Source organism: Mustela putorius, unplaced genomic scaffold (genome assembly GCF_011764305.1).
Source record: "Mustela putorius furo isolate JIRA1106 unplaced genomic scaffold, ASM1176430v1.1 tig00000788_pilon_pilon_pilon, whole genome shotgun sequence".
In the NCBI taxonomy this organism is placed as follows: Eukaryota; Metazoa; Chordata; class Mammalia; order Carnivora; family Mustelidae; genus Mustela; species Mustela putorius.
In genome coordinates this window covers 2,365,465-2,380,426 of record NW_025421481.1, presented here as the reverse complement: position 1 = coordinate 2,380,426, position 14,962 = coordinate 2,365,465, and the positions used below count along the sequence as shown (strand labels likewise).

Here is a 14,962-nt window from a genome sequence, read left to right as displayed (position 1 = left end):
AAAATATTCAACCCAAAAAAGATAATGGTATTTACCACCAGATGTCTCCTATACATTTTCAGGATTGTATATAAAAAATTATTTTGTATGATCCAAAGCATTACTCTCGTTCTCCAAAATGCAAAAATAGATCATGTTACAAAGAGTTGGATGAGGAGAAAGAAGCCAGTCTATGTGGTCTGCGAAGTTTCTGTAGCTCTGTAATGTCAGGGGGCACTTTAAGCACCTTGACCACCTCCCCAGGCGGTACAGCCATGTACCCATGCATCACGTCCCCAAGCCCCCGCCTGGTGCCTAGTAGGCTGTGCGCTCCTTGCCCACATTAAATCTGGCATAACCTATCCTAAATTACTCTACCCACAATATTGGCCTCCAGACTTTGGAATCTGGAAATTATTGGGGAGAATTAGGCAACAAGCCAGCAAAGCTAGAGAAATAAGAGGACTAACTTTCAAACTCTATTAAGTGACATAATAGTAGCCACCCAAAATGGTAATCAGCTACCTAATATTCTTTTTTTTTTAAGATCTATTCAATTAATTTTGGAGAAAGAGAGAGAGAACACGTGTATGAGGGGGAGCGGTGGGAAGAGGGAGAGAGAGAGAGAACCTTAAGCAGACTCCATGCCCAGCACAGAGCACAACACAGGGCTCTCGATCTCATGATCCTGTGATCACAACCTGGGCCAAAATCAAGAGTCTGATACTCAACCAAGACATCCAGGCACCGCCCCGCAACTACCTAATATTCTAAAGGCATTTTAGCACATACAACTTTGATCTTGCTTTTTCAAAGCCAATATTTGAAAATTTAAGTATATTAGAATCTAGAAAATCAAGTTATGCAAAGAAGCTTTAATGGATTTAGCCTCTCAGATGCATTAAGATTCTGTTAGAAGCACTGAGAATAATTACATTTAACAACTAGTTACAGGCTGCCTGTTATGTGCAAGGTGCTGAGCTAGCAGCCAAGAGGAGATAAAATGATTTATAATACAACATCAAGGAGTTAAGGGAAGTGAAAACGGGTTCTGTACATGAATAACCATGTTTGAAGGCAGAATACGAGACTGCAGTTTACTGGAGTTTGATACAGAACCATCACAATATGGAAAAGCTGCACGCAGAAGACATTTGAGATGAGTCTTGGAGAATGCACAGCTAGAGACAAGGACAAGAGGATATCCAGCAAGATAAGGCAGAGGGAAAGGAAGGAAAGTACATGAACATTCAAAAAACAGGAAGCTGATTCGAGCAGTGGAACTCAACAGGGGAGGCCCAGACATCCTACAACACAGGACAGTCACCCACAATTAAGCCGTGTCCTGGTGTCCACCTGACTTTCCAATGTTCTGTCAATCACATAAGGGGGGAAACATTACTAATTACCACACTTAGAAACCCACTCCATTTTCACGCAAATACAAAATAATTTGCAGATTTATGGGGCACCTGGGTGGCTCAGTGGGTTAAAGCCTCTGCCTTCAGCTCAGGTCATGGTCTCAGGGTCCTGGGATCGAGCCCCACAGCGGACTCTCTGCTCAGCAGGGAGCCTGCTTCCTTCTCTCTCTCTGCCTAACTCTCTGCCTACTTGTGATCTCTGTCTGTCAAATAGATAAATAAAATCTTTAAATAATAATAATAATAATAATTTGCAGATTTAAAACACATGGAATTTTCTAGGAATACAACTACCATGTAATGTGATGGAAGATGAAGTATTCCTTCGTCTGAAATGATACCAAGACTTTTTCACCACTTCAGAAAATCACAACCCTGAGAGTAATATCACTCGTGATGCTCGAACCTTGACTATAACACACCTGGGCCAGTCCGCCCGACATCTATTGCTTCCACGGTCATTTCCATAGAGAGCCAGGCACCTGCCTAATCCTCTGTGGCCTCCGCCGAAATCATCACTGAGCACTTACATATTGAAGAACATGTTATTTTATAATAAACTACTTTATCTTTCTCTTTTACATTGGAGTAGAGGGTAGCATGGGTCTTCTTGTTATTGAGGTAGAAATTACATATAATATTATATTAGTTTCAGGCATACGACATAATGATTCTATATTTGTATACACTACAAAATGATCACCACCATTAGTCTGGTTACCATTCAGCACCACACAGATACAAAATCATTTTTTTCAGAGCACTTGGCTGGCTCAGTCATAGGGTATGTGGTTCTTAATTTCAAGTTTGTGAGTTCAAATCCCACTTGGGCATGGAGCCTACTTAAAAATTTTTTTGAAAAGAATTTTAAACTAATATATTTTTAGGGATAAGAATTTTTAAGACGTACTCTTACCCAGTTTTAAATGTGCAATACAGTGTTATTAACTATAGCCACCGTGCTATACATAATATTCCCAGCACTTATCTTACAACTGGACATACTGATTTTTAAAGATATTTTTATATTAGCAAATGGCCATAAAATTAATGACCTGAAGGTTGTATATGAATGTGAGACATAAAGGAGGAGAAGGAATCAAAAAAGATAGGGGCACCTGTCTGACTCAGTCAAGGGAATGTGCAACTCTTGGTCTCAGGGTCATGAGTTCAAGTCTTAAGTTGGGTGTAGAGATAATTTTAAAAAATATGTCTTTAAAAAAATAAAGATGGTTTGTGCTTGTGGCACACAATAAAACATATTTTTCAAGAATGGGAAGAGAACATTTAATCTTGGTGCTTTCATCCTTCCGGGTATTTGGGGAATTTTTTTTTTCCCCAAATCTTTAACGTATGGGCAATATCAAGACTCTAGGCCTTAGGTAACTGAAGTTTAGAGCAGGAGGGATTCTGGAAATCATGTAGTCTAGTCCAAATCTTCATTTCGTAGGTGAGGACACAGGCCTAGGAAGGTGAAGAAACTTGAACACAAATCAATGGGAGCTTTAAAAACACCAATTTGCTAATAGTTTTCCTTCAGGCAACACATCATCATTTAAAGACCACTCCATTTGAGTTTTCAAGCTGCATGGGTCGCTACCACCGCGTACGGTTCACCAGCAGTCATAAGCAGAGGGCACGCACTGCTCACCTCTTGCTTGAAGCTGGTGGACGCTAAGACACAAAACGGAACTACATGAACCTCAGGAAATACACACAGCCTGACAATCATAAAGCATAATATCATTCAGAATAAACAGCAAAAAAAATAACCCCAGACAAAAAAGGGGGGGGGGGAATCCTCAAAGAGGACACCCACAGGTTGATAACTGTATACACAAAGGAAAGCATGGGTTCAGTATTTTAAAAATCCCATTTTGGGGCGCCTGGGTGGCTCAGTGGGGTAAGCCGCTGCCTTCGGCTCAGGTCATGATCTCAGGGTCCTGGGATCGAGGCCCGCATCGGGCTCTCTGCTCAGCGGGGAGCCTGCTTCCCTCTCTCTCTCTCTCTCTCTGTCTGCCTCTCTGCCTACTTGTGATCTCTCTCTGTCAAATAAATAAATAAAAAATCTTTAAAAAATAAAATAAAATAAAAAAAAATAAAAATCCCATTTTGGGGGTGATTCAAATGATTTTTCCTCAAAATAATATTGGAGATAGTCAGAATTACTAGGAGTGGAAAATGATCCTAAACATGTCTCTTTATTCTGTTAGTGTCAAACTATCTCTACTCAGTGACAGTGGCCTATTGCCTAATTTAAATGGTGACATCTCAAGTGTTGGAAGACCCAGTCAGGATAGGTAAATTTATGGGGAGAGAAAAAAAGTCGATTGATACAATTTCAAAATACCCTGTAACAAAAGGACTTAGTGATTGATTTTTTTTTTTTCCGTCTGGGGCAGTGTTAATCTCTTGCCATTCAATAAGGATTTACTGAGAACCTTCTCTATTAGTCAGGCTCTGTGTCAGGCACAGAGTGGGACAATATCCAATAAAATAGACATGGTTCAAACACATATGTTATTTTTGATGTTTATATGCATGAGTATGATGTTTATTATTTTTAAGCTAAGCTTTTTCTCTTGTTTGGAAAAATAAACTTTTCTGTGCCACAGTGGGGGAAAAAAAAAATAGACATGGCTCCGTGCACCCGCAGGACTGTAAGGGATACAGAACACATATAATAACAGGATCCCCAGGATGCCAAGCTCAGTCTTTGCAGGGAGACACCCACACAAACTAGAATACAATGGGACTGGGGCTGTCCTTGCCACTTGGTCAAAGTTAGAGGTAAAGGAGGAAGGCCCCTATTAGGCTCTTACTGGGAGGGTGCTCTTTATTATTTTTTTTAAGATTTTATTTTTAAGTACTCTCTATACCCAATGTGGGGCTCGAACCCATGACCCCAAGTCAGCCAGGCCTAGGGCTTAGGGCACAAAGCTTAGCAAGCCCTACCAAGAAGTCCTGCTCGTATTTCTGCCCATTCCACATCACCAATTTGAGTGCAGACTCTGGGGAACTGAGGCTAGGAGAGGACCCGATGGAAATCACTCAAAAAGCAAAGTGTCCCTCTGTTGGTTCAAGGAGGCAAGACAGAGCAGTACAAAGGAGGAAGGGCCTGGAGCTGGGTGAAGACCTGAGTCTGAACCCGGGCTGTGCCCACACATGCCCCGTCTGTGCATCTGTGGAGAGAGTGCTGGCTGCTGACAGAACTAAATAAGACGCTGATAAAGTCCTTAGCACAGAGCCGGCACTCAGAAAGCGGAGTCAGTAAATGGAACTCATTGTTCTTCGGGCTGCCCCGGGGGTTGTGGGGGTAGTGGGGGTAACAGGAGGAAACATGTAAACAAAAAAGTCAGTGAAATAAGTCAAGCTGAGAGAGTCCATTATCATATGGTTTCACTTATTTGTGGAGCATAACAAATAGCATGGAGGACAGGGGGAGATGGAGAGGAGAAGGGAGTTGGGGGAAATGGGAAGGGGAGGTGAACCATGAGAGACTATGGACTCTGAAAAACAATCTGAGAGGTTTGAAGGGGGGGGGGGGGACCAGGTGGTGGGTATTAGAGAGGGCACGGATTGCAGGGAGCACTGGGTGTGGTGCAAAAATAATGATAGTGTTATGCTGAAAATAAATAAAAAATAAATTTTAAAAAAAAGAAAAGAAAGTCAGCCGCTCTCCCCTGACCTTCAGCGAAGCACGTCACAGAACATCAGCGGCAGGCGAGGGGCGTGGGAGTGGGGAGAGCGGGCTCCGGGCAGTTCTCGCTGCAAGATTCCTCTATCCTGGCAAGCAGAGACGAGGACGGAGCAGCAGAAACCAGAACTTCACAGGGCACGTGTCGGGGGTCCCTTCTAAAGAGGGCGCTCGCAGGAGCTGCGACTGCACCCCGCGGAGGCAGGCGGCCCTGGGGAACCGCTCTGCAAAGAAGCTGAATGTGCCCCCAAGCCCTTGACCTCCCGCCAGCTGTGTTCCCATGGCTCCCCCTCTCCTGCCTGCATCCTCGCACCCAGGCGAAGCCCAGCTTCCCGGCTGCAGAGGCCAAACGGAGCTTCCCCTCAGCCTCCGCCCTGGCCAGGCTCCCCTGCAAATCCTGCATTGCCGCTCCCTCCCTGAGTCTAGCTAATGAATAGAAGTTTCTTGTTTCCCTTAGCAGTCCCCCGCTCGCAGCCTCTTTCTCTAGCTCAGGGAGGACCAGTCTTCGTCACCATCATCATCACCGCAACAACACAATCACACTTACGGGGACTGTGTGCCAGGGACTCTTCTCAGTACTTAACCTGCAGAATCTCCCACTCCTCACACAGCCTGACGTAGGCACTGTTAGTCCCACCCCCGTCTTCAGAGGAGAAACTGGGGCGCACGTGGCTTAAGCAAACTGCCCAAGAGCACACAGCCAGCAAGCAGCAGCTCCGGCTTGGAAGACGAAGGAGGGCCTAGTGCAGAAGCACAGCCCTTGCCCTTGGCCCTGGGCTGGTTGTGAGGTGGGGGCCTCCTTTCAAGGACACAAGGTGCCACTGAGGGTCTGCTGGTCACCACCGTTCCTGAATGGATTCTGCACTGTCAACCTCAAGATCTGTTTGTTTTGAAAACAGCAGTTGTTTTTCTCAGGAGCTTTCAGCATCTAAAAATACACTCATTAAAATCACAATTCGCTTTGGGAATAACTGGGCTCCTTCGGTGGAGTTCATCTTCTCAGCCTGGCCAGACTGAACTCCCCCCGGGCTGTGGCTGAGTGGGATGGGTGGTTGTCCTCTAGAACAAGTCGCACCTGCTGCTACTGATTTTGATTTTACGCAAGTTCCACGCCCTGGGGAATGCAACCGCAGAGGACTCATGCCCACGCGCCTATTTGTGCACAGATACACACACACATACACACACATGCACACAAAGGAGCTCAGATATCTGGTCCATCATATAGAGATAATACACGTCCATCAAAACTCATTCTGGGACCCACATACCCACTCAATACCCAAATGCACGCTTGGGTACAAGCCCCACGTAAGAAGAGATGAGTTCCCTAAAATAGGCAGAGTCAGATACGCAAATACACAGCAGACAGCCAATAATAATAATAGCTGATACTTATCAGGGCTTACTCCATGCCAAGCACTGGGCTAAGTACCTTTATTTTTCATACTTTACCTTAGTTAATCTTCTCAACTACCTACAAGACATTTCTTCTATTATCCACATTTTACAAACAGGAACACGGAGCCACCGCGAGTTAAAATAACTCACAGAAGCTCACACAGCTAATAAGTAGCAGTTGGGCTCCCCGGCTGCTCCTAGAACAGAGGTAGATCCCACATAATTGTTACCATTCCCCATACACACCTTGTATCTTAGCTCTCATCCAAAGCAGAACTCTTTTGATTGCCCTCAAAACGTGCTGTCCCCACCCCACTGATAATGTCCCATCTCAGTTCACAGCCCTCACCATCTGTCTTACTTCCCAAAGGTATCCTCAATACCTCCTGACCTTCAAGCTCCACATTTAGTTCCTCAGGAGACTCTCAGTCCAGTGAAAGCCCTCCAGCTCCTCTGCTACTGCCCTCCCCAAAGAACCCCCATCACTTGCTGGGACCATTGCAATAGCCTGTAATGAGCCTCTACACTTGCTCCCTACATCCATTTTCCATACATCAGACTGACAGATCTTTTCCAAGTATCAATCATTCGAGCCACTCCCCTGGTCAAGATCCTCCACTGCCCTCCCACTGTACTCAACAGAATCTGAACCTAGCATTCTGTGCAAAAAAGCCAAGACCCGAAGTGGTCTGGTCTTCGCCTTCTGCTCCGTCTGGTAGGGCTCCCCTGCCAGCCACACTGACCTGCTTTTCTTTCCAACTCACCTTTGTTTCTGGCTTAGGACCTGGATTACCTTAACTGTTCTCTCTGCCTGTAACATTTTAATCTCCATGTGGTTAGCTACTCCGTGTCTGTGAGAGCTCCACAGAGTATAGCAGAGAGCTACTTAAGGATAAGTCCATGCTCCCCCTTCTGGAATAGAGTCAGCATTTTGTCCCCATTTGACCCTCAGTGTGGCCATGTAGGCCCATGGTGGCCAAGTTATTGCCAAAAGAATGACACGTGAAGTGATCTGCATCACTGCCAGGCCAACAAATTAAAGGAACAGGTGTGCCTTTTCCCCTCTTTTTCCTCTTCCTCTAGCCAAAGGCAAAGGACTCTGAGGCCCTAGGGGATTACATAGCCTCAAGAGGGACAAGGCCTGTGTCCCCAAATCACCACATGGAGGAGAGACACTTGTTACCTAAGATCCCCTTACTGGATGGTTCCATGAGCGAGAGAAAGACTTCATTCAAGAAGCCACTGAACCGGGACTTAGCTGTCACCGCAGCTAGAGTTATTCTAATACAGAGACGCAGGCCTACACCGCTCAACCTAGTGAGCACCCACCCCCTTACCACACCAATCTGCATGGCGTTTATTACTTCCTCAACGAGAACATCATATCTGTGGGAGCCATGTCCTTACCGGCCTGAGGCAGACATCCCCAGAACCCAGGGCAGTGTCTGTCACAGACCAAGCAACCAATCAGTACTCAGTCACAAGTGAGTAACAAGCACGTGAGTAAACGAACACGCTCGAGAAATAGGGACGGAATCGAACAGGAGGAGCGATAGTTGGGAGGCGCGTCCTGTCACGGAGGCCTTGTCCTTGCTTCCCTTGACTGGAATGCTATCCCTGAGGTACCTGCTCGACTCCCTCCTTCCAGTATGTATTCAAATGTCTTCTCAGCGAGACTTTCCCAGAACTTTCAAAACCTAACAGTTCTGACACACACCACACGCTGCCTCCCTTCTTGCTCTGTTTTGTTTTCCCTCATAGAACTTACATCCCACATTCTGTATTACGTTTTTAGTCGGTGAACTCTTAGTCTCCCTCACCCCAATAACATAAACGCACCATGAGGGTAAGGACTTTTGTTCATTTGTTCATTGACTCTCGCATCCCCGCTGCCTAGTGCTCTGGCACGTAACGGTGCTCAACTAACATTTGGTGAAAGAAGGAAGGAAGAAAAAGAAAGAAGGAAATTGAATTCGGTGAGGGAAAGAGGCGGGTAGGTCACGTAAGCGAGACAATACAGGGTTTACACCAGAACAAGATGAAAACAGCTACTGGAACAGCAGACGGAATATCTAATCTCTAACAAAAATTCGCCAAAGCTAAAGGCTTGGTTCCAGTACCGTAGTTTTCGTACTGCAATTCTGTGATGAAGTAATGTATCACGGACATGATGTCGCTGCTCTCACAAGTGCTCCCCACAAAATGAGGGATCATCAACATGCTGGGATATTTCTTTTTGAAATCATTCACCCAGTTGGCGATCAGAGTAGACTTCCCACAACCACGTTCTCCAGACAAGAGCAAAATGGACTTGTAAACTGGAAGAGGATTTATTCTGAAAAAAATAAAGGGGCAAAATGTAGTCAAGAATATTTACAAATGGAGGGAGGAAGGGAGAAAAAAATTTCCTGCGTCTCTAAGAGATATGAAATTCTAGTCTCAACTTTGGCCTCAGTTGGCTCCAAGTAAATTATTTTCCCTCTGGGGTTTAGCTCTGTCCTGTGTAAAATTAGAACAGGAGAGAGATGGTAACCTTGGAAGCCCCTTCCAGCTACACAGGTCCTAGGGTCGTCCCGCATTAACCTGGGGTTCATCAAGGGCCCAACCTGCCCAAAGGCCCAGGGAAGGAGGCTCTTCTACATCAGTCTACTGCCCCTACAGCTGCCTTGCTTAGCCCTTCCCTGGGTCAGAGCCACCATCACCAAAGTGGCCCTCCATCGAACATCACATCAGAGGATAAGAAACAGAAGCATCCGTATGCCAGGGATTCCCATGAATCCTGATTACCATGACTTTGGAAATTACAATTGTTAGTAACTCACTAAGACATCGCCTGCTCCTCTCCCAGGGTGTTTTGGCTCATAGAACTGCAGAAACGTGATTTCTCTGAACAGGCATGGGCACAGTATAACCTGTCCCGTTGCTTAAGTTTTGTAGTGAAGAATTTCCAGATATGCAGAGGAATCCCAGGTCCACTGGTATCACTACATATAGACTCCAACCCTGTTGCTTACACATTTGTGGTTTAATAAGTATGGTTCTCGTGATTTTTTTATGGATGGAAGATTCACAGAGGCCGTTAGCAGGCTTACCTTACTCACTATTAGCTTGTGACTGGCAGTGTAACTGATCATAAATTGTTGAATGAGTGAATGAAATCAAATAAATAAGCCTGACATTGAGGTGGGGCAAAGCAAGAGGGCTATCAGCCTAAAGATCCACTAAAATAGGAAACCTAGGGATGCCTGGGTGGTTCAGTCGGTTAAGCCGCTGCCCTCAGCTCAGGTCATGATCCCAGGGTCCTGGGATCGAATCCCATATCGGGCTTTTGCTCAGCAGGGAGACTGCTTCTCCCTCTGTCTCTGCCTGGCTCTCTGCCTGCTTGTGTGCGCTCTCTCTCTCTTGCTCTCTCTGACAAATAAATAAATAAAATCTTTAAAATAAAATAAAATAGGGAAATTAAAGCAGGTTGGGATCATTTAATAGAAATTACTCCATGAGAATTCCACCTCCATTATGATGAATTAGGAGTCGATGTGTTATTGCTTTAATTACTTTGCCATCAAATTTGAATGGCAGAATCCGATTTGGTGTCCTACCTCCACCTTTGTCCTCTTTTGGTCTCTCCTCAGTCAAGTAGCCAGAGTGAGCTTGTCCAGATAGGTGACATATGTCACTGCTCTGTGGTAAAAGTAGCAAAAAGCCCAACTCCTTACATGGACCTGTGAGACCAGACAAGACCCACACCCTCCCCCTCTCCATGACACATCCACCCTCATTCCCTACCACCCGCCCTACAGCCCTGACTTCCTTCCAGCTGCCTGGCCTCCCTGCCATTCCTCCAGCCTCGGGACCTCTGTGCTTGCTGTTCCCTCCGTCTGGAATGCCTGTCCAATCCGTGTTTGCATAGCTCGCTTCCTCACCTGCTTCCAGGATTAGCCAAGGTTTTATATTTTGCTCCATAGCACTAAAGGCAGTGAACCATTACATGTTTTCCATATTTGCCATGTGTGTTGCCTAGCTCCATAATGTAAGCTCTGTGGAGGCAGGGAGTTTGGTCTCTTTGTTCACTACTATGTTCCCTATGTCTAGAATACTCCTTGGCTCTTAGCAGGTAAAGTCAATGAAGCAAAAATACAAATATAATCCATCGACATAATTAAGCCAGGGTCCGAATGAGTTCTTCTTACGAACAAATAGAAAATGAAAACAGTGCAAAGAAATCTATGGGTATTGTTCTAGATGGTCAGTTGTTAGGACAATGCTTTCAAACTTCAAAAGAACACCCCTCTCTGTTACCTCTTACATGTGACTCGGGAACTTACAGTACAAAGCATTGTTTCCAAATGTCAAAGTCCTGTTTCCACACAGCTAATTTCAAAGGGCTTGTTTCATTATTGTATTTAATTGGGCACAGTTGGGACTTGTATCTTGCAATAAAAATCTTCAAATTTCTCATCTACTCTGAAATATGCAAAATTATAACTTACGTGAGATATAATTCACGTACCCAAGTCTCACCATTTTACAGTGTACAACTCAGTGGTTTTCACTGTATTCACACGGTTGTACAAATACTACTAATTACAAACCATTTTTAGCACCCCCCAAAGAAACTCCAGACCCATCATTTCCTGTTTCTCCTCTTCTCTCATAACCTGCCAGCTACTAACCTACTTTCTGTCTCTATGGATTTGCCTATTCAAATCTATGATTTTTTTTTTAAACGTATGACCTATATATTCAAACCCCTGTTACGTTTTTAAAGCCTTGCCTGGGCTCTATGTTGTATTAACCAAATAACTTGTCTTCCTCTTGGCACGCGTTCCCAGAACCACAAAGCTGTTGGTAGCTCTACCCCGCAGTGGGGGTAGGGGAGGGAAAACAGGGGTTTTGATGTGGAGGACACTGATACAACAATGAGTGCATCCATTGGTAAGATAATTCCGTTCCAAACACAAACACAAACAATAGTGTGAGCTGAATATCTCAAGGTAATTAAAAATGAGCTGATGATGTATGTGGAAATGCTTTGTAAATTATATAACACTGTAGAAAATGCATTATTCATATTTTCTGATCTGATTTTCTTCTCCTTAAAGTCATTTCATCATTGTCAAGAATCACTTTGACCAACTTAGAGCAGGGTGGGGTGGAGCAGGAGACATGCGCTTTGCCCTCCAGAGTTTATCATCTCCTTGAGGAGACTGGAAGAAAGGAAGTGAAATAGTCATGAAAACTTTGCAAAGGCAGACTGGCATCTGATAAGGGAATTCCAAACCAAGGGTGGCTTTTTGGGGCCACTCCTGCAGGAATTTTGGGCATAGAAAAGGGGAGGTGGGGAAGACAGCTGAAATTTGAGGGATCATATTTACTCAAGTCAGGCTATTTTGCTCAAGCCTAAAAAGGCTTGAGATTTCTTGACATCTTACCTGAGAAGAGAGTCCAAGCTGGAACCAGGTGCAGCGCTGTTACAATCAAATCCCACATCCTTTAAGGCAAATCTTTCCAAGATTTCAAAGGTTCTATTGGATTCCTTGGAAATTACAAACACTTGCTTGCACTTCTCAGTAAACTCTTCATGATAGAAACGTTCAAAGTTGTGCTTATAGTCTTTATAGACAGAAAGATAAGTTTTAGGACCTCACATTTGTTTCACATTTTCCACTACATATGGTTATTATAAATGCCCAGGAAGGTATCTCCCCTTCTGGATCCTTATCACCTTCTCCCTATGCTGGCATCGTATTTCACAGCCTGTTTCATATTCTACTGAAAGCAAACAACAGGCAAGCAATTTAATCTTATTTATTTGTATATGAAATCCTACTTAGGTTTCCAAGTTATTTCTTGACCTGGGAATAACAAGAGCAAAAAAAATAAAAATAAAAAACTGGGTTTGTGGCATACCTCCCCTCATCTTTTTAGATTGTTATCTAGTATGAAGTTACCTAATTCAATCTTGTAGCAAATGTATGTAAGTGTATCCATCGCAGGGGTTGGGAGAGTGGGGCATATTTTTGGACAAGATGCCCTAATGCAATGACAACCATGGGTACGGATGTAACTCTGCCACTGGGCAAGCCCCTTAAACTCTCTGGTGAACTAAGGGGCAGGACTAGACACTTGGATCTCTGAGTGATTCCTTCCAGTTTCAATTTACTGTAATTCTAAACGTGCAGTTTAATTAAAGTCAAGGTGTTCTGGACTGCCAAAATGCCCTTCTGTCTCTGGAGAGACTTATATCCTCAGGGTTTTGTTTTTTGTTTTTAATGGAGGGAGGATGTTATACAAGAAAATGAATGCCAGGTAGGTTCCCGAGATACTCCCCTTGTACCTTACAGTTAACTGGGTGGCCCTCTGGTTCTAGTTAAAGCCAAAGAGACCTGGAAGACCTAGAGTCTGGCCAAAGTCAGCTTCAAATTTCAAGATCTTAGAATTGAGAATGATCCCACAGTCTAATGGGTCTCTTGAGGTAAACCTGAACCTTACCCATTAATCTTAAGCATCTTCAAGGAACTCAGACATTGTTTCTATGAGTTAAGAGTGTGAACCAATAGGTCCACATTGCCTTACAATAAACACTGGCTTCCCAAATATCTTTTGTTACCCATCCCTCACCCCCATCAGATTTTGGAACTCCCTGGGTGGTAAAAGGGTATCAAAGATACAAAAGAAAAATAATATAGCACTTCTTTCTAAAGCCCTTTTTAAAATAATATATCCATTCTGTAACTTCTAATTCACACATTTAGTCCACATGTTATACAAAAGTCTAAAGCTATTTTTTCCAGTAATAACTAAAATCAAAGGCTAAGGAGAATACTATGGAGAAATATCCCGTCTCTAACCCAAATAGACTTGATTCTTTTTTTTTTATTAACCTATAATGTGTTATTTGCTTCAGGGGTACAGGTCTGTGAATCATCAGTCTTACACACTTCACAGCACTCACCATGGCACATACCCTCCCCAATGTCCATCACCAGCCACCCTCTCCCAACCCCCCATCCCCCAGCAACCCTCAGTTTGTTTCCTGAGATTAAGAGTCTCCTAAGGTTTGTCTCCCTCCCCTGTCCCATCCCTCCCCTAATCCCATTTTGTTTCATTTTTTCCCTCCCTACTCCCAACGACCCCACCATCCATCCTGTATCAGAGAGATCAAAAGATAATTGGACAGACTTGATTCTTGAACACATTAGGAAGTATTGATCTATACATGCAGTTCAGACTGAGATTAGTCAAAGAATATCACTAATCATCATATTTCGAGCATTAGCCAAATCATCTGTTCTTCCAGAACTCATTTGTTGCTATCGTTCCCATCAGCTATTTACTTTGTGCCTCACGCGCGTCAGACATGGCTTTTAGTTATTTTACACACATTATTACTCTCGAGGTGGTGAATGTTAACTCATTATGTAGAAGAAGAAACGACAGCTTGCCAATATTGTCGTTTGCTCAGAGTCACACACATCTAGGAATTGAAAAATCTGAGGTCTGAGAACATGAGTGTCCCTAGACATTCCAAAACTCCAAGCTTGTAGTAAATGTTCAGGATATTTTGGGGGCACTCAACACCCATTCACCTACTCTAGTTTCCTTAACAGCTGCAGATCACCATCCAGTGTCCCTCCCACCTGTCCTGACTCTCAATTCACGTTCTTCCAGCGGGTCTGACTCCACCTCCAGCTCCACGGGGCATCTGACCCAGGATTAGCCAATCAGAGCATCATCTGGCACCAGGGATTTAACCAGTTACGAGCATATGGTGCCAGTCAGGCTAATCAGAGACAAAAAGACTCGATGCTAGGACTTTGAGCCACTTCTGCTGGACTTGAACGTGGAGCTATTACAGCCATCTTCCTTCCATGATGAAGGAGCAAGGAACTGAGGCAGTATCAGGATGGCAGAGCTATGCTGATAAACAGTAAGAAACCAGGGCAAGTCATACCGTTTGACCCACTGCTTAAGCCTGAGTTGAACCAGACCTAATCCTAGGCTTTAAAGTTATATAAGTAAATGAATTCCCTTTTTGTTTCAGGCAATTTGAGTCACCTACAACCCAAAGAGTTATGATTGACACACTATTCTTTTCTAGGACTCCAAAATGATTTGGCTTGTAGGCAGAGTTGATCAGCACCAGTGGGATTTCGCCACCCGCCTCCCTCCCCACCAACCCTGCATTCGAATGAGTTTAGGTGAGTCAACTCTGTCCTGCTCAGTTCACCAAGATCCACCTGCTCCCTGCCATAAGGCCCCTGAGAGCATTTGGGAATGCACCACCTGCCATCACTTTGCAATCTCATGTTAATGGGGCCCTTGCAACAGTAATTCATAACCTTTTCTGGGTCATGGAACCTTCTGAGAATCTGATCAAAGACACAGGCCATCTTCTTACTCACCCCCCAACACACATATGCACATAAACATCCTATTTTTTATATACTTTTAAGGGCATCCC

The 14,962-nt window shown here is 44.2% G+C and overlaps 1 protein-coding gene across 3 annotated transcripts in view; it reads right to left on the bottom strand.

Annotated features, from left to right (window-relative positions):
* LOC101672852 (putative tetratricopeptide repeat protein 41) overlaps positions 1–14,962 on the bottom strand; it is an 84,688-nt gene that overhangs the window by 55,078 nt on the left and 14,648 nt on the right. For all 3 annotated transcript variants that reach the window (XM_045084768.1, XM_045084770.1, XM_045084769.1), the window contains exons 3-4: positions 11,931–12,111; positions 8,619–8,833 (exon numbers count right to left, since the gene is read on the bottom strand). In XM_045084768.1, coding sequence (XP_044940703.1) covers positions 8,619–8,833; positions 11,931–12,111 — 396 coding nt within the window. The remainder of the gene's footprint in view (positions 1–8,618; positions 8,834–11,930; positions 12,112–14,962) is intronic.